The 25,340-nt window shown below is 42.1% G+C and overlaps 1 protein-coding gene across 4 annotated transcripts in view; it reads left to right on the top strand.

Moving 5' to 3' along the window:
• CRACR2A (calcium release activated channel regulator 2A) overlaps window positions 1–18,608 on the top strand; it is a 78,832-nt gene extending 60,224 nt beyond the window's left edge. For 2 of the 4 annotated variants that reach the window (XM_086759184.1, XM_086759189.1), the window contains exons 14-18: window positions 2,737–2,818; window positions 5,103–5,217; window positions 6,788–6,889; window positions 17,242–17,318; window positions 18,218–18,608. In XM_086759184.1, coding sequence (XP_086615310.1) covers window positions 2,737–2,818; window positions 5,103–5,217; window positions 6,788–6,889; window positions 17,242–17,318; window positions 18,218–18,308 — 467 coding nt within the window. In that variant the 3' untranslated portion in view covers window positions 18,309–18,608. Of the gene's footprint in view, window positions 1–2,736; window positions 2,819–5,102; window positions 5,218–6,787; window positions 6,890–17,241; window positions 17,319–17,691; window positions 17,758–18,217 lie in introns of all 4 variants that reach the window. The other 2 variants (XM_086759197.1, XR_015260152.1) reach the window with 2 other exon arrangements.
• Window positions 18,609–25,340: the final 6,732 nt, after the last annotated feature.

Raw genomic sequence — 25,340 nt, forward strand, 5'->3', positions numbered from 1 at the left:
CTGTACTGAAATCCTGACAACACTGAAATAAATCAGAAAAATCCTCTTGATTTCAGTGAAGCTAGAATTTCTTTGTAGATCTCACTGTTCTGAAACTGATATCCTGTACTCTGGACTGCACTGTACTAACCATCCCACCTCCGTACTCCACTCTGTCCCTCTGAGTAATCTGATTTTGTTTTAAAGAGGAATCATAGTAGAATATATGAATTATGTTTGACCATTTACCGTTACACCAAGCACCAAATAAATATGTTGGACCAGTGTTTTCAAAGCCAAACATTTCAAAGCCTACATTGTACTTACATTACCTGAAGTTGTAAACCAAACTTTCAGAAGTCAGACACGTAATCAAGATAGAAACCCTTAAGTATAGGTTATTACAATGCAACTGAGTTACTGTAAGTGACCAGATTCATCGTACTTGATCTGTATTTAGGCCTTACTTATTCTGGAGCATATATGAAATAAAGCTTGTTCACATTAAATATTTTTAAATTAATGGATTTGTCTTCATTTGTGACAATCTAAGAACATTCAGGTGGACAGTAGATAAAGACGCCTGAAGTTAAATTTCTACTGGTATGTTGAGTGTCTAAGTTTACATTGGAGTCAAGGAAGATCTAAGATCTTAGCATAGGAATTTAAATTAATTGTGGCACTATAAGATGTTTCACCTGGCCTTTGCTGCTGCTTTGGAAGAGAGCAGGTCTCCTGCATATCCTGCCAGACTGAAACAAACATTTTGAATACCAAATGGCATCTCAGATAGCACTGAGTGCCTGTGAGCAAACAGCTGAATTCTGCCCCGCCTCTCCAAATCAATTCAGTCAGAGGAGCCCAGGGAGCAATTAATCTGACCCTTAATGCCTACTTCAGAGTGAGCTTAGTCATTTCCTAGACACCTATTTCTTCATTGATTAGATTTTTGTTAACTGTAATGGAAGCTTAGACATCTATATGCAATTGTCTACATTTAAGAGTCTGGTGGTATGTCTTGTCCATGTTGTCATGTAAAAGGCTGATACGCTTCTCTGGACTTTGAGGTCTAAAACAATGTGGGCAATTGCCAGGAGCTTCCAGGGGAAAAGCACAGGAATGCATCTGACCTTTTCATATTTTGTCTGGTCATCCAGTGTTCTTGCAAATGCAACAGCAAGAAAGTATTTGTCATAGCTTTAGTTTTCACACAAATGAGTTTTGCAGGTATGGGCTATGGCTGGCAAAATAAACAGTTGAAAAGTCAAGTGAACAACCTGGAGAAGAGTGTTCTCATTGAATTCCTGCAGAATAGTTAATTTTTTTTTCCTTGAGATGTAAGCAATGCATATATCTTCCATCCAGATTTCTTAATTACCTGTTGAAAGAATGTGAACTTGGATGCTTCTTCATTAATGTCAGTGGTAAAAACCCCATTGATGTGGAAAATAGCCCCAAATAAATTGTTGATGACCTACTGAGGTCCCTTCCAACCTGAATTATTCTGTGGTTCTATGATACAGTACAGTGTGATACTGAAAATGAAGGTTGTCATTAGGAGGAGACAGTGACTGATTAATATTTAAGACTCTATATATTATTATAAATATCCAGAAGATACTTATATCTTCACAGGTTAGGAGAATTGGGAGAGGATTCATTTAAAATTTTAGATAAATTAATTTTTGTCTCATTTCAGTTTAGCCACATAAGAATTAGGGGAGTAACCTAATTGTGGTCAGCTTATCTCCTATATTCTGAAGAGGCAGGGAAGTTCTCCACATATTCAGTCCATCTATCTTCAGCATTTACCTTAGGTTCCACTATCCCCTTAGTGTGGTGCCTTCTGTTTTTCCACTAACTGTAGAAGGTGCCTATGTGGCGCTATCAGACTAAACACTGAAATTTCAGACAACTGAAGTTATACAGCATAAATTCCAGGCTTAATGGCTTAGACTGCTTTGAACTGTCAAACAGACCCTTGATTCATGTACCTTCTTTTGGAAAGTTACTTATAGAATCATAAAATCATAGAATGGTTAGGGTTGGAAGGGACCTTCAAAGGTCATCTAGTCCAACCCCTCTGCAAGGAGCAGGGGCATCCCCAACTAGATCAGGTTGCTCAGAGCCTCATCCAGCCTGGCCTTGAACATTTCAAGGGATGGGGCTTCCACCACCTCTCTGGGCAACCTGTTCCAGTGCTCTACAACCCTCACTGTAAAATTTTTTTTCCTAATATCTAATCTGAATCTACCTCCCTCTATTTTAAAACCATTACCCCTTGTCCTATCACAACAGGCCCTACTGAACAGCCTCTCCCCATCTTTCTTGTAGGCCCCCTTGAGGTACTGGAAGACAGCTATAAGGTCTCCCTGGAGCCTCCTCTTCTCCAGGCTGGACAGCCCCAACTCTCTCAGCCTGTCCTCACAGGAGAGGTGCTCCAGCCCTCTGATCATCTTCATGGCCCTCCTCTGGACCCTTTCCAACTGGTCCATGTCCTTCTTATGTTGTTATGTTCTTATGTCCTTATCTAACAGCTTTTACAAAATTCAACTACTCTGTTAACATTCAGTATTTTATTACTGAAGAACTTCTGGCAAATAAAAGCTCTTGTTGTTTTCCAATAGTTAGAGACTATGGACATAAGTTTTAACATATCTTGTTATCTTTCTGGAATTGTTGTTTTTTGCTGGATCAGGCTTTCAAAGATCGAACTGAACATATAAAAAGACAACCTACCCTGTATTTCTGTTTTAGGTGTGGATTACACTGTGAAAACCATCACAGTAGATAATACCCAGGTAGCCCTGCAGCTCTGGGACACTGCCGGCCAGGAACGGTGAGAAACATTCTGTTGTGATTTAACCGTGGTAGTGGGCTAAGCACCACACAGCTGCTTCCTCACTCCCCCATCCCACTAGATGGGGGAAGAGATTCAGAAGAGTGAAAGTGAGAAAACTCATTGGTTGAAATAAAGACAGTTTAATAATTTAAAAAAAAAAAACAAACCCACCACCACCAAAAAAACAATAAAGAGGAAAAGAAACAAAACCAAGAAAAAAAAGTCATGCAAAAAATCCCAGTTGCTCACCACCAACCAATGCCCAGACAGTCCCTGGGCAGCTGCAGCCTCAGCCAACCTCTCTCCCCTCCTGTCTACACTTTTATTGCTGAGCACAAAGGTATGGACTATCCATTTGGTCAGTTGGGGTCAGCTGTCCCAGATGTGTTCCCCTACCAACTTCTTGTGCACCTCAGCCTACTCACTGGTAGGCAGTCTGAGAAGCAGAATAGGCCTTGATGCTGTGTAAACACCGTTAAGCAGTAACTAAAATGGTGTGTTACCAACACTGTTTTCATCACAAATCCAAAACATAGCCCCGTACAAGCTAGTATGATGAAATTTAACTCTAGCCCAGTCAAAACCAGTACACACTCTAAAGTTTTGCTTCCTGGAATCATCTGGTTGAAGATCAGTAAGCATAGACTGCTTCTTGGGAGAGAAACAAATACAGGGCTATTCCTAATACAGCCAGTGAATTTGCAATTTAGATCTTTCCCTAGGAGCAATAACATGCTGATTTGGTGCTAAGTGTGTATTGAAAAACTGCTAATCTGTAAAAGAAATTCTTATTAAAGATCTAAAAAGTTTCTAAAGTTTAATACCACACAATTTCTTTACCAGGAAGGCTGATTTTAAAATGTATCTAGAATTATTTCTATAGCAGAAAATGCCTTTATAGTTAAAAAAGGAGGGGTTTTATTTTCGTGAAAACAATCCCATTGTAGTTGAAGATCTCCAAGTTTTTGTAAGTTCTCAGTGGTAATTTCCTTCCCTATCTCCTCACCTGTTGTGTAGTTTTCTATTACTAAAAGCAAGGATGATAATGACTATCTATGTTTTCTAAAGGAAGCTTGGGAAAAAAAAAAGCCCCAAATAGAAATCTAGCTAGCTTTAGGCAGAGCACTTTCTTGAGGGAGTGTCTTGGTTTCAGCTGGGATGGAGCTAATTTTCTTCCCAGTAGCTGCTCTGTTTTGGATTTAGTATGGGATTTGGTATGTGAAGATTGTTGATAATACACTGATGTTATTAGTTGCTTCTAAAGAGACCAAGGACTTTTTCAAATTCCCAGGTTTTGCTAATGTGCAATTGCAAGAAACTGGGAGGGGTATAGCCAGTACAGTTGACAAAACTGGACAAAGAAAATATTCCATACCATGAACGTCATGCTCAGTATGTAAGTGTGGGATGGCTGGTGGCAGCTCACTCTCTCTCGCTTGGGATCCTTCTGAGATCGCTTTCAGTTTTGTTCTGTGATCACTACTCGGGACGGGCTGTATTGGTCTTTGAGTGGCTGAGTGGTAAGAAATTGTGCATTGTTTGTTTTGTACATTTTAATATCCCTGTATTTTATTATTTTTATATATATATGTGTGTGTGTGTGTACATATATATATATAATCGCTTCCTTTGCTATCCTGGCAAATGGTTTTTATCTCAACCCATGAGTTTTCTTTTCTTCCCGGTTGTCTCCTCCATCCCACCACGGAGGGAGAAGGTGAGCAAGCAGCTGTGTGGTACTAGGTTGCCAACTGGGGTTAAGCTATGATGAGGGAAATTTCTCCTTTAAGCTTAAAATGAAAGAGGATGAGAGAAGATAAGATATGCAGCTAATTATCCAGACTAACCCAGAATCCACTAAAGAATACAGAGGGAACTTTTCCAAGCACTTTATTTAAAAAAAATATTTTTTGCAAAGGATTTATTTATTGTTGCAGTAATTTGTGGTAGTAGTGTTCTCCCTGAGTCTTCTGCTAAATATAAAAAGGGGTCTGATGATTCAGGAAGAATGGGATTGCCTCACATAAGCCTCACATTTCAAACAGGATCTGCAGTGAAGATTGGTATGACAGCTGCTCCCTTGTCTAGTTTATGGGATTTTAGAATATATATTAAACCAAATTAACAGAGGTTTAACCCCTACTAAGACTAGATGATTAGAAGAAACTGTGTGGCAACATCTTCCTTTTGGAGGGGTGGGGAGAATTACTGTAAAATTTTGCTTATATTGTCAGATTGCTACTTCTTTTGAAGAGAGCTGTAAACAGGTTCTTACTTGTAGGTACCAAAGTATTACCAAGCAGTTTTTCAGAAAAGCTGATGGTGTCATTGTGATGTACGATATAACAGCAAAAGACACATTCACAGCTGTCAAGCAGTGGCTGATAAGCATTGAGGTAACATGACATGACTTTAAATCTAAACTCTGGTGTCACTATTCTCTACCTTCTTCTGGACAGGGAGTGTTAGCAGGCCAAAGCACAGAGAGCTGTGTTTCTTGTGTTGTCACAATTACATTTTTGTTAGTGATTTTGTTCTGCACAGTTACCAGTAAAGCTGTTTTTAGAATATCTCTATCTATGAAAATAATTACAGTTCCAGGATTTTAAGGACTTAAAATGAGTGGTGGGCAAAGCCCAGCATGGAATCCTCTGATTTCTCATGAAGGTTATCTAGCTGATGACTCCCGTTGGAGCACCACTAGCACCAGGAGGTGCTTTGGATCAATGATAATAGTCTGATGGTCACTGATCATCACTGGCAGTTTGACGACCAAGTATCTCATGGGTAATTGACTGTTATGAACATAAGCTGTAAACTTAAAGCTATAGTACACATTAGTGCTATAAAACTGTCTCGTGACAGTTCAGTTTCCTGTGGATCATCCTTTCAACCACATGGAAACAAACTCATTGTCTGTGCCACTGAGTTAATTAAAAATTGTCTTTTTTTCTCTTGATATATCTCTGTAGCTCATAGACAACATACTGAGAGTGCAGGCAGCTGAATTTGCTTGTGGTTAAAATGAAAATAAAACTGAGGCTGCTTCCATAAAGGACTGAGTCGCTAGAGAGAACAAAGTGTGACTTCCTATTTGCTCGCTGTTGCAGGGTATTGCTACTGAAAAAGTAGGGGACAAATTGGCATGCGAAGATCATTTAGTCTGATTTTATTAGGCATGAGTTGCAGTATAATACACTCTTTTCCATAATGGCCAATAGATGGCTTTGCAAGTTGAAATTAGGACTCATTCATTCAAATGTTTGCAAACAGCCATAGGTATTCCTCATCAGAGTAGCTCTACTGAAGTAATAGTAGCATGCATTTTGTAAGAACAGGCCCTTATTAAATATATGATCTTAACAAATCAGTGATTGTTATAATTCTGTATGGTAAAAGGTAGAGGAGAATTCCAGGTTTTGATCCAGAAAAATAAAATATTGTGGTCAAAATCTTTTTCCAAGCTGTAATAGTTCACTCATCTTTATTGACTAATTTTGTTTGCTACAAACTATTGCTAAGATGAAAACATATAGCCAAATCCATTTACTGCTACAGCATTCAGCACACTTTATGAATGCACTCATTGTGATATTTCCAACCATTTTCAAAATGAATTTTAATCTGTGCCTATTCTATGTATTTTGGGGGCCTATTCTGTGTATCTGTCCACTACTTTATGTAATTTATTTGGCATAATTGTACCCAGATGTTGTCATTATTTTCCTGTCCATGTAGTTAGAAAAGCAGTGGCTATAAACATGCTGTGTCAGAGCCTGCATAACATGGTAGTTTTCTCTCACTAATTTTATTATAGACTCTAAGGGGTTTCTGTGCTGTTATTAAAAAATGCCAAGTTAGTGCAATCTATAGCATTCTGTCTTTTTCATGCCTTTTATCCAGCTTTTTTGTTCTTGTATTTTTTAAATACAATGCCCTAGTTGATATTTATTCTTTATTCTGCAGGAGACAACTGAGGAGAATGTACCTGTGCTTTTGTTGGGTAATAAAACTGATAACGAAAAGGAACGTGAGGTCCCTATGAGAATGGGAGAGCATCTTGCTAAGGTACTATACTTAAAGGGCAACCGCTTACAGAACTTGAAGGTGGAGGTTTGAAAATGGAGTCTGAATGTGTTTAAATTCATAGAAATACAGATTAATTTTATTCAGACAGGTATTTTTAAGGATTAGGAACCCCATCACAGTCATCAATTCAGTTCTCAGTGATGTAAGTGCTGATAGTTATAGCAGTTATAAAACTATTAGATGAAAAAAACACAGATTTGTGCAAAAAAAAATTTAAGAATTCACTTTCATTTTCTCTCCCCCCTCTCTCTCCTTCTTTGTTCTCTCTTTCTTTCTGGAGAAGAGAAGGCTCCAGGGAGACCTGATAGCAGTCTTCCAGTACCTCAAGGGGGCCTACAAAAAAGATGGGGAGAGGCTGTTCCGTAGGGCCTGTTGTGATAGGACAAGGAGTAATGGTTTTAAAATAGAGGGGGGTAGATTTAGATTAGATATTAGGAAAAAAATTTTTACAGTGAGGCTTGTAGAACACTGGAACAGGTTGCCCAGAGAGGTGGTGGAAGCCCCATCCCTGGAAACGTTCATGGCCAGGCTGGATGAGGCTCTGAGCAACCTGATCTAGTTAGGGATGTCCCTGCTCCTTGCAGGGGTGTTGGACTAGATGACCTTTGAAGGTCCCTTCCAACCCCAACCATTCTATGATTCTATGATTCTATTTTTTCCTCCCTTCTCTTTTTCCCTCTCTTTTTCCTTTCTTTTCTCTGTGGAAGGATTCTTAACAAAGAGATAATTTGGAGATGTTTTCTCCCTCCTACTTCCTGTAAAACCACTGAAGACCATCTGTTACTTCTATGGTAGGAGTAGAAAACATGTTTACTTTTAGTAACTTTCCATCGTGGAGATAAAATAATTAGAGTTAACAGTCTGCATCTACCAGAGCACTGGTGATCCATAAGCCATAACTTAAGGATTAAGGGACTGCAAATAGCAGATACTTGTTTATATATTCCTATATACCATACCCATCAATTTTCCTTTTGCATATAGTTTGAACACCAATGCTTGGAAATGCAGGCAGTTTTGAGACCCTGGAGGCTAGGAGGGACTCCAGGGTGTAGTATTGAATCCTCCTGTGAAAAAAACAAATGATACATAAACGCTAAATGGACAGAGTAGGTGTCTTATGTGTAATTTAGCTCCCTTAAGAAAAAAGGTACTAGTAAACCAAAGATGAATCATTCTAATATATAGAACTCAGGGCCCACCAGACCATTAATTTTAACACATCATGCAAGAAAATAAAATGTTATGCATAAGTAAAACAAAGAAAGTTGTCAGATTAAAGATCGTTGTAATCAAATGAATGGATTTGAATGACTCGTTTGAATGTCTGAATGTGCTGACTGAGGTAGCTGAGGGGAGGAATGATTAATGACAATGGATTAGCTGAAAAGCAATGTAGATTAAATTATAACAATTTGCTTGCTAAGCTAATAATAACCATGAATTTTAATGAAATATTTATTCTTGCTAAATAGCCATGTAATTCCTATGAAACCACATACCATTGTCTATTAGTGAATGCGATTGAGTTACTTATTTTGTGAGTAATCCTATGATTTACTCACAAATGACCCAAAATACATGGGACTAGATGCTGAACTGATAAAAATATATATACAATATATTGTATAAGTATAAAATGATACAATATGTATAGCCATATTTGGTGAAAACAACCCTGAACCTGTTCTCATGCAAAGAACCAGATTAGCCTGTTGACCATGAAGTCCAACAGTTTTTATGGACTGTTTCAAGGTCTCACAGGATGGGATAGATTTTATCTGTTTTTTTTTTCTATAGTTGGAGAGGAATCATAGAATCATAGAATCATAGAATAGTTAGAGTTGGAAGGGACCTTCAACGGTCATCTAGTCCAACCCCCCTGCAAGAAGCAGGGACATCCCTGACTAGATCAGGTTGCTCAGAGCCCCATCCAGCCTGGCCTTGAACGATTCCAGGGATGGGGCATCCACCACCTCTCTGGCCAACCTGTTCCAGTGCTCTACAACTCTCATTGTAAAAAAATTTTTTCTAATATCTAATCTAAACCTACCTCCTTCTAATTTAAACCCATTACCCCTTGTTCTATCACAACAGGCCCTACTGAACAGCTTCTCTCCATCTTTCCTGTAGGCCCCCTTGAGGTATTGGAAGACCGCTATCAGGTCTCCCCGGAGCCTCCTCTTCTCCAGGCTGAACAGCCCCAACTCTCTCAGCCTGTCCTCATAGGAGAGGTGCTCCAGCCCTCTGATCATCTTTGTGGCCCTCCTCTGGACCCTTTCCAACTGGTCCATGTCCTTCTTGTGTTGGGGACTCCAGAACTGGACGCAGTACTCCAGGTGTGGTCTCACCAGGGCAGAGTAGAGGGGCAGAATCACCTCCCTCGACCTGCTGGCCACGCTCCTCTTGATGCAGCCCAGGATGCGGTTGGCCTTCTGGGCCACAAGGGCGCATTGCCCACTCATGTTGAACCTCTCGTCTACCAACACTCCCAGGTCTTTCTCCTCAGGGCTGCTCTGAATCCATTCCCCGCCCAGCCTGTATTTGTGCTTGGGATTGCCATGACCCAGATGCAGGACCTTGCACTTGGCGTGGTTGAACTTCATGAGGTTGGCACAGGCCCACCTCTCCAGCCTGTCCAGGTCCCTCTGGATGGCATCCCTCCCTTCCAGAGTGTTGACGGCACCACACAGCTTGGCGTCATCGGCGAACTTGCTGAGGGTGCACTCTATCCCGCTGTGTACTTTGAGAGGGCATTGCAGCCCAGATGTATTAACTTGTGCTTTGCTTCAGTCCCACACCTTACAAGTCAGTGTACTACAAATTTGGTCAGAAACCCAAGTGCTCTTGTTATAATGCATGTGCAAATAATTTCATTCCAAGGCAGGCAGCTCTGTTCATTATTAAAAGGAAGTATGACAGCCTGAAGGAGGCCCGTGTGGGTGAGCAAGGAGCTCCTGGACCAACTGAAAGTAAAGAAGGAAACCTACAGAGGGTGGAAGTGGGGACAGGTAGCCTGGGAGGATTACAGAGAGGCTGTGCGAGTGGCCAGGGATCAGGTGAGGAAGGCTAAAGCCCTGACAGAATTGAAACTGGCCAGGGATGTAAAAAACAACAAGAAAGGCTTCTGTGGGTATGCAGGGGACAAAAGGAGGTCCATGGAGAATGTAGGCCCCCTCCGGAAGGAAACTGGTGTCCTAGTTACCCAGGATGTGGAGAAGGCTGAGGTGCTCAATGACTTTTTTGCCTCAGTCTTCACCTATAAGGGCTCTTGTCGCACCACCCAGGCTGTGGAAGGCACAAGCAGGGACTGGGAGGATGAAGAACTGACCACTGTACTTGAAGAGCAGGTTTGGGAACATCTGAGGAGCCTGAAGGTGCACAAGTCCATAGAACCTGATGAGATCCATCCGTGAGTCCTGAGGGAACTGGCGGATGAAGTTGCCAAGCCACTGGCCATTGTATTTGAGAAGTCGTGGTGGTCTGGTGAGGTCCCCGATGACTGGAAGAGAGGGAACATAACCCCCATTTTTAAAAAGGGGAACAAGGAAGACCTGGAGAACTACATGCCAGTCAGCCTCACCTCTGTGCCTGGCAAGGTCATGGAGCAGATTGTACTGGAAACCATGCTAGGGCACATGGAGAGCAAGGAGGTGGTTGGTGACAGCCAACATGGCTTCACCAAGGGCAGATCGTGCCTGACCAATTTGGTGGCCTTCTATGACGGGGTTATAGCATTAGTGGACAAGGGACGAGCAACAGATATGATCTACCTGGACTTGTGCGAGGCATTTGACACTGTCCCGCATGACATCCTTTTCTCTAAACTAGAGAGACATGGGTTTGATGGACGGACCACTTGGTGGGTAAGGAGTTGACTGGATGGCTGCACTCAGAGAGTCGTGGTCAATGGCTCAATGTCCATGTGGAGACCGGTCACGAGTGGCATCTCTCAAGGGTTGTGTTGGGTCCGGCCCTGTTCAACATCTTTGTCGGTGACATGGAGAGTGGGATAGAGTGCACCCTCAGCAAGTTCGCCAATGACACCAAGCTGTGTGGTGCCGTCGACACGCTGGAAGGGAGGGATGCCATCCAGAGGGACCTTGACAGGCCGGAGAGGTGGGCCTATGCAAATCTCATGAAGTTCAACCAGGAAAAGTGCAAGGTCCTGCATATGGGTCATGGCAATCCCAGGCAAAAATATAGGCTGGCCAGAGAATGGATTGAGAGCAGCCCTGAGGAGAAGGACCTGGGGGTATTGGTGGACGAGAAGGTCAACATGAACAGGCAGTGCGCCCTTGCAGCCCAGAAGACCAACCACATCCTGGGCTGCATCAAGAGAAGAGTGGCCAGCAGGTCGAGGGAGGTGATTCTGCCCCTCTACTCTGCTCTCGTGAGACCCCACCTGGAGTACTGTGTCCAGTTCTGGAGCGCCCAACATAAGAAGGACATGGACCAGTTGGAGAGGGCCCACAGGAGGGGCACAAAGATGATCAGAGGGCTGGAGCACCTCTCTGATGAGGACAGGCTGAGAGAGTTGGGGCTGTTCAGCCTGGAGAAGAGGAGGCTCTGGGGAGACCTTATAGCTGTCTTCCGGTACCTCGAGAGGGCCTAGAAGAAAGATGGGGAGAGACTGTTCAGTAGGGCCTGTTGTGATAGAACAAGGACTAATGGTTTTAAAACAGAGGGAGGTAGATTTAGATTAGATATTAGGAATTTTTTTTTACATTGAGGGTTGTAGAGCACTGGAACAGGTTGCCCATCCCTGGAAACATTCAAGGCCAGGTAGGATGAGGCTCTGAGCAATCTGATCTAGTCGGAGATTTCCCTGGTCCTTGCAGGTGGGTTGGACTAGATGACCTTTGAAGGTCTCTTCCAACCCTAACCATTCTATGATTTGTTCTATGAAGGGTGTCCTTTCAATTCCTTGTCATTTGAGAAGACAGGTAGTTGCAGTGTGTGTATGATACTCTGGGAAAGTGGACATAGGATATGGATAGGGATTCTGTAAGGTATCATAGGAAACAACAAGGCTGTGATGAAGCTGATCTATTCATGGATGAATTAAAGAGTAAACATCATGATGGCAAGGAGAATTTTGCAGTATTGACTTTGTAGGGAGAAACAGCAGACACAAATCAAAATGTTCACATGCAGTACAAGAATGACCTGACAGAAAACATTGAAAACTCTCTTGATAGAGCTAGGGGAAGTATAAACAAAAAGAGAGTGAAAGAAAAAAAAAGAAAAAAAAACCAAACAAGTCCATTTGACTTTTTTAGTAGAAGATCCAGAAGCAAAACTCCGTTTAACAAATTTCTGTTTAGCTTAGCTTGATCCACTGATCAAAAGTTCATATGAGCACATACAGAGAGTATTCAGATCATGTTGTAAGCATCCAGGAACAGCCAATGTTCTAGTTGAGAGGATTAGTGTAACCACAGCCAATTATTTGAATAAAATGGCTTATGATAAAGATGTGCTGCTCAGGTATTCAGGCAGCATGACTTTATTTTGGCCCTGCACAGACTTCCTGGATGGTCTTAAATGGATCAATAAAATCTTCTCTATCTCTGTTCCTCAGCTATAAAATACAACAATAATGCCTTTGTCTGCCTTGACTTTGCAGACTATATATTCTTCTTGGGATAAGGACTGTTACTGTGTGTTCATGCAATGTCTCCTTTGTCAACCTGTCAGTGCCATTGTTACACAAATACTGCTAATGAGGGAGCTATTCTTCTCAGAGTGATACTACTTTGTAGGACAGAAATTGCCAAGCTCCCTCTGGTAATCATTCATTGTCCTTCCTGTTCTTTACATGTAGATATCAGAGTGATAACTCTGACCGATGTAGAGTAGATACTGACCAGACTAGATTTGCTGTTACAGTTCTGATCAGCTGAGCAGAAAAAAAGAACTGTAAATTTTATTTCAAGCTTCTGTTTGTCTAGCTAGCATGAAATTTGAGCTGGTCAAATTTTATCTTAAAACTTTTTTAAGGAAAGAAAGAGAATCATAGGGTTACATCACTGTAAATATTTAGCAGCATACTGTTTAAAAAAAAAATCAATAAAATATCCATCCAACACTAACATTGCATTATTTCTTCCCTCCTCTCTTCTTCTATGCTTATCTAGCCACTCAGGAATTACAAGTGGTTCAATTCTGATGTTCACCAGAACAAGCCATATAACAATGTATTCAAAATTGACATTTGATAACATTGAAGTATTTTTTAGAGCTGCTAGAATAAACTACTGTAGTTCTGAAACTTCTTTTCCCCACTTTTTTTCTTTGAAATTTCATGAAGATGGTAAAAAAATTTAAAAGCTGTGTGATTTTGGAAGCATGGTATATTTAAAAAACAACAAACAAAAAAACAAAACAACAGAAAGCAAAACTGAAATACCTGTTCATTTTAGCAGGAACTTTTGAAAACTGAATTGTAAGTGTCTTATGAAGGGTGGTTAAATAAGTACGAATGCAGTAATTACAGTTAATAGGAAACAAATGAAAATATGCAGACTTGACTGTAATTTCCTAAGCTACTGACTGACTTGCTTGAATTTAAAGCTACTGTCATAAATAGTGATAAGACACACAGAAAAGTGGAAAGTGAATATTAAGTTGAAATCTGGATGGGTAAAAGGGATGTTGCAATACCATAGAGAGGCAGTGTAGGTGAGCTTCAATGCAATATCCCATGAAAGCCGTCAGATGTCTATTTTGGAGAGGATAATCTGTCATTCCCTCTCAAACTTCTCTTGCCATCATAGCAGCCAGGTCAGACTTTTCTGCGGGTGATCTCTTACACTAATTATGATAAGGCTTCAGCTGAAGTGCTAAGAATGTCTCCAGGACTTGATAATTTATCCATTGTTCCTAATTGCAAATCTCCCAGGGGCTACAAAACCAACAGTGCAAGTGACTGTGAAAGAAGGTGCAGAAAAATTTCACAAGTACAAACAAGAAATAGAATTAGTTTATTGTTATTTTTAGCTGAGGTTTATAACTGGTCATTTGCTGGAAAACACTGCTGCTGAAGATTTTCAAGGATTAACAAAAAAAAAGTAACTGGAATTATTTTCACCTGCTTTGTCAAGCACTCAGTGATGTATTTATTGCCTCATCATCACAAAGAAAGCTCACAAGACTTCAGTACCTTAGAAGGCATGTTTGCATTTGAGCCTTCAAGAGATCAAGCTCTTACAGCAAAAGCCACTGTATGGAAAGAATCATAGAATCATTGAACAGGTAGGGTTGGAAAGGACCTTTAAAGGTCATCCAGTCCAACCCCCCTGCAAGGAGCAGGGACATCTTCAACCAGATTACATTGCTCAGAGCCTCATCCAACCTGGCCTTGAACATTTCTGATGATGGGGCTTCTACCACCTCTCTGGGCAACATGTTCCAGTGTTACGTCATGCTCATTGTAAAAAATTTCTTCCTAATATCTAATCTGAATCTATCTCCCTCTATTTTAAAACCATTACCCCTCGTCTTATTACAACACACCCTACTGAAGAGTTTCTCCCTGTCTTTCCTGTAGGCCCCCTTTAGGTACTGGAAGGCTGCTATAAGGTGTCCTCAGAGCCTTCTTTTCTGCAGGCTGAACAGCCCCAACTCTCTCAGCCTGGACTTATAGGAGAGGTGCTCTAGCTCTCTGATCATCTTCATCTTCCCTCCTCTGGACCCTCTCCAACCAGTCCATGTCTTTCTTATTTTGGGGGCTCCAGAACTGGACACAGTACTCCAGGTGAGGTCTCATGAGAGCAGAGTAGAAGGGCAGAATCACCTCCCCTGACCTGCTGGCCATGCACCTCTTGATGCAGCCCAGGATGTGGTTGGTCTTCTGGGCTGCAAGAGTGCATTACTGGCTCATGTTGACCTTCTCGTCCACCAATACCCCTAGGTTCTACTCCTCAGGGCTGCTCCCAATCTATTCTCTGGCCAGCCTTTATTTGTGCCTGGGATTGCCATGACCCATATGCAGGACCTTGCAGTTTTCCTGGTTGAACTTCATGAGGTTTGCATGGGCCCACCTCATCCCTCTGGATGGCATCCCTCATCCCTCCGGCTTGTTGACAGCACCACAGGGCTTGGTGTTGTTGGCGAACTTGCTGACGGTGCACTCTATCCCACTGCCCATGTCGCCAACAAAGATGTTGAACAGGGTGAGGCCCAACATGGACCCCTGAGGGACACCACTCATCACCAGTTTCCACTTGGACATTGAGCCGTTGACCACGATTCTCTGAGTGCCATCATCCAGCCAATTTCTTTTCCACCAAGTGGTCCGTCCATCAAACCCATGTCTCTCCAGTTTAGAGAAAATGATGTCATGCGGGACAGTGTCAAATGCTTTGCACAAGTCCAGGTAGATGACATCAGTTGTTTGTCCCTTGTCCGTCAATACTGTAACCCTGTCACAGAAGGCCACCAAATTGGTCAGGGATGATTTGCCCTTAATGAAGGAGTCTTGGCTGTCACCAATCACCTCCTTACATCCCATGTGCCTTAGCATGGTTTCCAGGAGAATCTGCTCCATGACCTTGCCAGGCACAGAGGTGAGGCTGACTGGCCTGTAGTTCTCCAGGTCTTCCTTGTTCCCCTTTTTAAAAATGGGGTTTATGTTTCCCATTTTCCAGTCATCAGGTACCGCACCAGACTGCCACCACTTCTCAAATACAATGGATAGCAGCTTGGCAACTTCATCTGCCAGCTCCCTCAGGACTCACGGATGCATCTCATCAGGTCCCATGGACTTCAGGTTCCTTAGATGGTCCCGAACCTGCTCTTCTGCTACAGAAGGCTGCTCTTCACTCTCCCAGTCCCTGCTTTTGCCTTCCACAACTTGGGTGATGTGGCTAGAGCCCTCACCAGCGAAGACTGAGGCAAAAATTCATTGAGTACCTCAGCCTTCTCCATATCCCAGATAACCAGGTAACCAGTTTGCTTTTGGAGAGGACCTACATTCTCCCTGGTCTTCCTTTTGTCCCTGACGTGCCTATAGAAGCTTTTCTTGTTGCCCTAGATGTCCCTGGCCAGATTCCATTCCATCAGGGCTTTAGACTGCCTTACCTGATCCCTGACCACTTAGACAGCCTCTCTGTAATCCCCCCAGACTACCTGTCCTTGCTTCCACCCTCTGTAGGGTTCCTTCTTGATTTTCAGTTGGCCCAGGAGCAAACTGTTCACCCACACATGGCTCCTGGCATTTTTGCCTGACACGCTCTTCATTGGGATGCATCGCTCCTGAGCTTGGAGGAGCTGCTCCTTGAATATCAACTAATTTTCTTGGGCGCCTCTTCCCTCCAGGGCTGTATCCCATGGCACTTTACCCATCAGATCCCTGAAGAGGCCAAAGTCTGCCCTCCTGAAGTCCAGGGAAGAGAGCTTGCTGCACACCCTCCTCACTGCCCCTCCACCATCTCATGGTCACTGCAGCCAAGGCTACCCTTGAGCTCCACATCCCCCACCAGCCCCTCCTTGTTGCTGAGAAAGAGGTTGAGCATGGCACCCCTCCTTGTTGGCTCCTTTGTCACTTGCAGAAGGAAGTTTTCATCCACGCATTCCAGGAATCTCCTCAATTGCCTGTGCCTTGCTGTGTCTCCAACAGATGTTGGGGTGGTTGAAGTCCCCTATGAAAACCAGGGTTCATGACCGTGAGGCTGCTCCTATCTGCCTGTATAGGCCTCGTCTGTTCAGTCCTCCTGGCAGGGTGGCTTGTACGAAACCCCTACTCTCATGTCCCCTGCCCCTGCCCTCCCTCTAATCCTCACCCATAAGCTCTCTGTCAGCTCCTCATCCATCCCCAGGTGGAGCTCCATGCACTCCAGCTGGCTGCTGACATAAAGGATGACACCCCCTCCTCCTCTCCCCTACCTGTCCTTCCTAAAGAGCCTATATCCCTCCATCACAATGCTCCAGTCATAGGAGTCATCCCACCATGTCTCTGTGATGCCAACAAGATCATAGCCCTACAGGCATGCACACATCTCTAACTATTCTTGTTTGTTCCCTGTGCTACATGCGTTGGCATAGAGGCACTTAAGCTGGGCCCCTGATGAAGCTGATATTTCCTAAGAAATGCATATAGTTATTTGGGAGGCACATTTGGACTTCTTTTCTTTTGTAACTCTTTACTGTTAGTTCTAGAATTAAATTCTAATTTTTCCTTAGCTGATCTGTTTCTGTTTCTTTGTTTGCATATTGCTGTATAACTGTGTTGCTTTTTTAAATCTTTGCCCATTTCAGTGTAACTTTTTAAAATCTGGAGTGAGATATTGTGCAGAGTTTATTGAAATGTTCTTTCTGTTTGATTCTAGGATTACAATTTAATTTTCTACGAATGCAGTGCATATTCTGGGTACAATACCAAGAAGTCTGTGCTTCACTTAGCTAGGTAAGAAAAAAACCAAAATTTATGAGTTCCTTATGTGCCTGACTTCCCTGCCACTCATGACAGAGTGAATCCTGTTTGTTAAATTCGCGCGACAGGAACTTATGGTGATGAGTATTTGTTTCTTTTAAATTCGTCTGTAGCCTGACCCTAGTGCTCCAACGGAGCAGTTGCTCAGGTTCGTAAAGAGTCCTGTGTAAGCTAGTGAAGCTCTGTATAGACCCAGAAACACCTGAACTGCTGCTAGCAAAGCTGAGGGCCTGGGATCCTGTGATAGTTCTTGCAGGAAGCTGTTGGAGGTTTTGAGAAATGAATGCTGCTAAGTCCTTGCAGCAGAACATTGAATGTGCTTCTTTCTTCCTTCTGCTCATTACAGCTCAATATCTGCTGTCTGCCTGGGCCTGGGAGAGAGGGAAAGGAGAGTTTTTTAACTTATATAAAGGTGAGGGGTAAAAATACAGGTACATCTGTCCCCTCTGAACTATTTACAGAAGTTAAAACACTGGTAATGAATTGGCAGATCTTTAATGTTGTTGCTGAAGTTAGTGAAATTTTGTGAATGTGTCAGGTAACTGATAAATGTCTAGGTAGCCAGATGTGTTCTTGTTTTGCTCCACCCTCAAAAATAACAAATGAAAGTAGGTGTTTTGATTCTGTGTAATATGCAAAATGCTAACAATCAGCACCAACTACATTATTCTAACTAGATGAACAAAGATTATTTTGTGATGGAGCCACCATAATTGTACCTTTTTGTTTGTTTGTTAGGTCACAAAATTCTATCATTTTGTGTTAACCTCTGGACAATTTTATAGACTTGGGGGAAATATGTTTTTGTTTTTATCTCTTATGAGTGTTATTGACTTTTTTTTTCCTCAAAAAATATTGTTTCTTTCCCCCAGGATTTTAAAGGAACACGAAGATAAAGTGAAAGAGAAAACCATTGAACTTCAATCTGATATGAATAAAAAGTCTTGCTGTATCAGGCCATAAAATGCTGGGGCATGTTTAAACAAAAGTCGTACCTTTATACAACACTACATGGCACCATCAGATTTGTTTTATCTTCTACATTATTTCCTCTGCAGTGTTCTGAGTGTGGTTGTAAGTGAACCTTAAAATCCTTGTGTGCTCTGATCTTCACTTTTACAAATATTGTCTTTAGTTAATTGACAATGTATTTGAGGCAGTAACAGTCTTTTATTCTGTTTTGACACCTAACACCACTGAATCCTGCTTTGTGATCGGGCTTGTAGAAGCTTCCACACTGTTAATAATAAGAAATAATTTTACAGGAAGAAAACTACTTTGAATGTGAAGTAAATTCTTACTGGTGTGGATGATCTATCATCTGAATACTTACGTTTATTTCGGTGCTCTTTAGATCTTGATTTTGTTCTGACCTTTGTTACTGTTTTTTAAAAATTTAAATAGATATCTGGTTGGTTGTTTAAAAGCACCGCACCAGCAATTGCAAAATATAAGGTGGTATTTTAAAGCTTAGTGTGAAATATACACGAACAAAGGATTGAAGAACTATGAAGATTGTTATAAGTAGCATTAACTCATTTATACTACATTTATAGACCTGTGATAAGAGATGCTTCCTCCCACTTAGTTGTGAAGAATTAGGTCTGTTTATACAGGTCACAGAGATACTATACAGGCTTGCCTGAACTGTTGCAGAATAAGCTGGCATGTTTCCATGGTGAGATGGTGCTATGCAAATATCTAGCTTAGTTTCTAGAAACAGTAAAGGCATGGTAGTGCAGTGCTTTACTCTGGCTAGCTAGCACTGCACTCAGAGCAAGTCAGCCTGTGCTCTTCACCATATTTGACATGGCTGTGTTGCTTTATCTTGCAGAGCTTCCTCTGAACCTCTGTTTGGCTATGTTTTCCTACAGAAGTACCAAAGCAATCTGTGGCTGACTTGAACATTCAAATCAATTAACTGTCATTAGTGCTGGTCGGAAATGCATAACTACATAGGAAGTTCATTTCACTAGTGTAATTGGTTATAGTGTAAAGCATATTATGGCCAACTGAACAGCTCTTTGTCTCCAGAAGTCTGTCATAGAAGGTTTCATGCCAGATGTTGGAGACAGAATTTTCAAAAATAGTAGATCTTCTTTTGAAGAAGATTTGGTGAAACTTTCCAGCATTTAAGGAGTGAAAAATCTCACCAAAATCCAGTGAGATATTGCTCTCTTAGCAATGTTAAGAAAAAATTCCTCCTCATGTACTTAAATCATAGAATCATAGAATGGTTAGGGTTGGAAGGGACCTTCAAAGGTCATCTAGTCCAACCCCTCTGCAAGGAGCAGGGACATCTCCAAACAGATCAGGTTGCTCAGAGCCTCATCCAACCTGGTCTTGAATGTTTCCAGGGATGGGGCATCCACCACCTCTCTGGGCAATCTGTTCCAGTGTTCTACAACCCTCATGGTAAAAATGTTTTTCCTAATATCCAATCTAAATCTACCTCCCTCTATTTTAAAACCATTACTCCTTGTCCTATCACAACAGGCCCTACTGAACAGCCTCTCCCCATCTTTCTTGTAGGCCCCCTTGAGGTACTGGAAGACCGCTATAAGGTCTCATCTGCCATACAGCATTTCCCTTTGGTTTAACCAGGGCCTGATAGCACTGAGATGTACTGTTTGAGAAATCAGACTCATAAGGACATGTTTTAGAAAATCATGGCCCACTCTGGATCATAAGAAACTCAAATATCATTTTTACTTTTGGAAGCCTTTGTAGAATAGAAATGAAAATATGAAACTTGAGAGTGGGTCACCCAGCCAGCACATGATCAACAATTATTCCTGTTGGTATTTGTCTTCACTGCATCCAACTACTGTGGTAAGCATTCAAGAATGATTATTCATGATGGTGAGCTTATTGGGAAAGTGGAACTTTATTTATTTCACTAAAATAGCAAGCATATCTGTAGATTTTATTATATGAGACTTATAGGCATTATGTTTTCAATAAATTTTCTAAATGTTTCCAAAAAGGTATTTTTCATTTGAATAATGAACCAATTTGAAACTAAAGATGAAAGTTAAGCACTGGCTCAATAAGTAACTCTATTTTGGGATAAAATCTTCGTCAGCAATTAATTGTGTTCTTGCAATTTTAATCTGATCAAAGGTATTTATCTAGTGCCAAGATCTATATGATAATTTGTGTATCGTATATGCATATCAGCACTCAAATGCCCTTTCCTATGAGTTGGTATCCAGAGATGACCCATTTCCATATCAAGTAGAATAACCAAGATTTTCCTTTTGTCAGGAATGATAGATGGACCAAGTAGCCCAGGATGAGCTGATGCTTAGGAGTTTTTCCCTTGTGGATTCCTGAGAGTCTGCTCATCCAAAAGAAGAAAACTCCCCTTGCTTCCAGTGAGGTGCTTAAGAACCCCTAAAACCCAAAAGGAGCAAAATGAGCATCCGTTAATGAAAATCAGTAGGCTTCCTGTTCACTTCCCACGGTTGTTTCTGGAAGTTCATTAATGATTGTGATGGAATGAGTCACCTTATCAACTGTTACATGTCATCCATCATGGAAATCTTCTCTGAATTGAATCACCTGTGTTCAGTACTGGCTGGAGTTGAACTAATGCAAACCCATAATTTAAACCTCAACAAAACCAACTGTTTATCCCATTTTCAACTAGGGAAGAAGTGTCATCAGTTTAAATATTGGCTTTGCTAATTGACTTTGAATTATCTGTTCCCTTGCAGTAAGGTGTTTCCTACCCCATCTGTATCAGAACTGGCAATATTTCTTTCAACCTCTGTCAGCCTCAGGAAGACAGTTTGAGGGCTTAGTTTCAGCTTTACTACCACTAACTCTAACCACACAGAACTCCAAATTCAGGTCCTTGATTTTTTATTCCCTGAAGTTGATCTTGATTTTTGAGGAAACTGACACATCAGGTGGGTCTTCTTTATGTGACTTCTACAGGATCATTTTTGTTTGGACTTTTTTTAGTGTACACTGAGACCCTGCTAGCAGGGTATACATAACTTGAGGGTAGACAATACTAAGGAGCAGTTGATTCCTGGGACAAACAGGATTTACTTTTCTTCATCTACTGGAGCCAAATCTGGTGTAGTCTAAGAACCAGGAGGTGTCTCAGACTGATAGCTGTGGCTGCTACTGTTCCTTTTTGCAAGTCCAGTCAAACCCCAAGCTGAGTACTTATTGCAAAAATGCAGATACACACACAACAGTAATGTTATCAGCCACACAGACAGCACAGAGAGCAGTGTCTTCACTGCTTGTCACCCACGTACACAAAACAGCATTCCTATAAATATGAACACAGATAGCCCAATCTCTCTCTTCCTTTCCAGCAGATCAAGATTGAAGTTTGCTGATGAAAACATACAGGTACACATCTCCTATGGCTTGCAGTGCTCTGTCTTCCCAGGATCATGCAGAAGTTTGGTACAATAGGATTTAATAAAAAGACTGGGTAGCCTGCAGTTGTGGGGTGCAGGACACAGTCAGATAAAGTCTGACAAGCAGCTTGCTTGCATACAATTGGCTCCTTTTATTCTACCTTCTCTTTATTTTTTCCCATGTTTGTTCTTCCTCCATCCACCTTGATCCACTCTCTTTGTCTGCCCTTCATACCCCAAAGAAACAATTTGCTCCTAGTTGCTTTTTCCCATTAGTCCCAATTTTGCTACATCTGTACCCACTGACATTATATTTCTTCTACCATTACATAGGTCGCCTTGGCTTTATGTGATACAGTTGCTATAGTTACTTAGGTGCTGCTGGCCTTGCAAGTTCCCACTCCCCAAAAAGTCCCTACTCCCCTATTCCCTTTGAGAATCTGTGAAGTTAGTCATGGAGTTACTGTGTAACTCCCCCTTAACCACCTGTGAAGTCCAGCTCACAGTGTTATCTGTAACTATTATCAACTTCTGACTCCGTTATTTGTCATGTTCAGAGTTTCTCTTGAAACGTTGAGAGTTTCTCATGGTCTGTTTGGTTAGCTAAACTTCAGGCCAGGTCCTAGTCATTTGGCTGCACACCTTAACAAACAGTAGTTATTTGTTGACTAGTGCTCACAGAAGAAAGGTATAACTAACATGCTACAAGGCTCTACTTCTGGAAAGATTCTACTGGCCGCGTGGTCATCAAATTGGTGTGGGAATTGTCACCTTCCAGTGTTCCTTGATGCTAACCTATCCTTTGTGTTGCTGGGTTGCTGTCTTCTGACTCTCCACCAGTGTTTTATACCTCCTGTCAGTATTTTTCTCAGATCCATCAGAAAGGTAATACTGGCTTAATAGCAATAAAGCATTCTCTCTTAATCTCTCTCTCTCTCTTTCTAGTTTTGATTTAGCTTTAGCTTACTTACAGGCTCCCCCCCGCCCCCCCCAACCCCCTCAAGGTTTTTATAAAGGTAAGCCAAGATCATGGTACAGCTGGGCATCATGACACTGGACTCTGGGTCACGAAATCTTCTCTTGTCAGTTATCTAGATGATGTCTTTGTACTGAAAGAGAAATTAATCAAAAGGTAGTACGCAAGGGAATACCGAGCAGAAGTGTATTTCACCTATTCCTATTATGCTCTGAGAGCACAGAAATATCCTCATTTAGAAGTGACTGAAATGCTGATACAGAAATCTTTGAATACAAGTATCTGCAATTCAACAGAACATTTTAGCTGCAGAATGTTGTTTTCTTTCTTCTATCAGACTCCTCCTAATAGTCTTTGGACAAAGTTCACAGCTGCTGTAAGTTCGGTGACTGTAGTATCCCCTTTTAGAGATGTATATTACTCTTGAAAATTTCCTGTACTAGAATGAAAAGTACCAACAATAATGAATGATAAATTCTGCTGAAAAAAAATACTTCTTACCCTCAGCAGGCTTCATCCTTCTCTCAAGTTCACTGATGTAACACCTTGACTCAGTAATGTTTCTTCTGATGCCACCGTATATACAGTAAATCAGCTCACAAGCAGTGCTCACCCATGTAAACTCTTTGAGAGGGTGATCAGTTGGTAGGAGAAAGTGGGATAAATTAATCTTCTGAGCCCGGTCAGGTACCCAATACTGGAAGATCTTTGGGTATCACACATACTACAAGCATATTTGCACGGATATAACACAATGCTCCTAGTTGTTTGGAATGGGCATATGTTACAGGCTGTAAGTAGCAGTGGGCTGCAGTTGTGACCTGCATGGGGGAGATCATGAAGTACTGTGTGCCAGTCAAAACTGGTTCCAGCCTGGCCAGATGCAAGTGAAGCAACAGTAGAAAAAAAACATTACACACTGTAACCTTACTCAGGGAAGAGTACAGCAACTCCCCGTATAACATGCCTCTGTTAAGAAAAAAAAGGAGGGTAATTGGTGTAGGCAATTCCCTTCTGAGAGGAACAGAGGGCCCAATATGCTGACCAGACCCATCCCATAGGGAAGTCTGCTGCCTCCCTGAGGTCCAGATTAGAGACATTACCAGGAAACTCCCTGGTATGGTAACTACCATTACTAGGAAACTCCCTCTGATTATTACCCGCTATTCATTGTGCATGTTGTCAGTGATGAGATTGGAGAGAAGTCCAAGAGCAATCAAAAGAGACTTCAGGGCACTGGGGCGATTGGTGGAAGGATCAGGAGCGCAGGTTGTGTTTTCCTCAATCCCATCTGTGGCAGGGAAGAATACTGAAAGGAACAGGAAAACTCACCTGATTAACATGTGACTCAGGGGCTGGTGCCATGGTTGGAATTTTGGGTTTTTTGATCATGGGAAGGTTTACATAGCACCAGGCCTGCTGGTGACAGATGGAGTTTGGCTATCTCAAAGAGGGAAAAAAGGTTCTTGCTCATGAGTTGGTGGGGCTCATTGAGAGGGCTTTAAACTAGGTTTGAAGGGGGAAGGGGATGTAGCCAGGCTCACTAGAGATGAGCCTAGGGGTGACATGCCAGTGTTGAAGGTGAAATCGATAGCCCCACTCAAGTGCATCTACACCAATGCATGCAATATGGGCAACAAACAGGAGGAGCTGGAAGCCATTGTGCAGCATCTGTGGCTGATGATGTTAGTCACCATTACAGAAACATTGTGGGATGACTCTCATGACTGTAGTGCTGCAACAGAGAGCTATAAGCTCTTCAGAAGGAATAGGCAAGGAAGGAGAGGAGATGGGGTGGATCTGTGTGTTAGGGAGTGTTTTGATTGTATAGAGCTCAACAACTGTGATGATAAGGTCGAGTGCTTATGGGTAAGGATGAGGCGGAAGGCCAACAAGGCAGATATCCTGTTGGGAGTCTGTTATAGACCATGCAACCAGGATGAAGAGGCAGATGAAACATTCTACAAGTGACTGGAGGAAGTCTCACAATCGCTAGCCCTTATTCTCTTGGGGAACTTCAACTTACTGGATGTCATAGAATCATAGAATCATAGAATCATAGAATGGTTGGGGTTGGAAGGGACCTTCAAAGGTCATCTAGTCCAACCCCCCTGCAAGGAGCAGGGACATCCCCAACTAGATCAGGTTGCTCAGAGCCTCATCCAGCCTGGCCTTGAACGTTTCCAGAGATGGGGCCTCCACCACCTTTCTGGGCAACCTGTTCCAGTGTTCTATAACTCGCATCGTAAAAATTTTTTTCCTAATTTCTAATCTAAATCTACCCCCCTCTATTTTAAAACCATTACCCCTCGTCCTATCACAACAGGCCCTACTAAACAGCCTCTCCCCATCTTTCTTGTAGGCCCCCTTGAGGTACTGGAAGACCGCTATCAGGTCTCCCCGGAGCCTCCTCTTCTCCAGGCTGAACAGCCCCAACTCTCTCAGCCTGTCCTCATAAGAGAGGTGCTCCAGCCCTTTTATCATCTTTGTGGCCCTCCTCTGGACCTTCTCCAACTGGTCCATGTCCTTCTTGTGTTGGGGACTCCAGAACTGGACGCAGTACTCCAGGTGTGGTCTCACCAGGGCAGAGTAGAGGGGAAGAATCACCTCCCTCGACCTGCTGGCCACTCTTCTCTT

The sequence above is a fragment of the Chlamydotis macqueenii genome, chromosome 1 (assembly GCF_036417535.1).
Source record: "Chlamydotis macqueenii isolate bChlMac1 chromosome 1, bChlMac1.mat, whole genome shotgun sequence".
NCBI lineage: Eukaryota > Metazoa > Chordata > Aves > Otidiformes > Otididae > Chlamydotis > Chlamydotis macqueenii.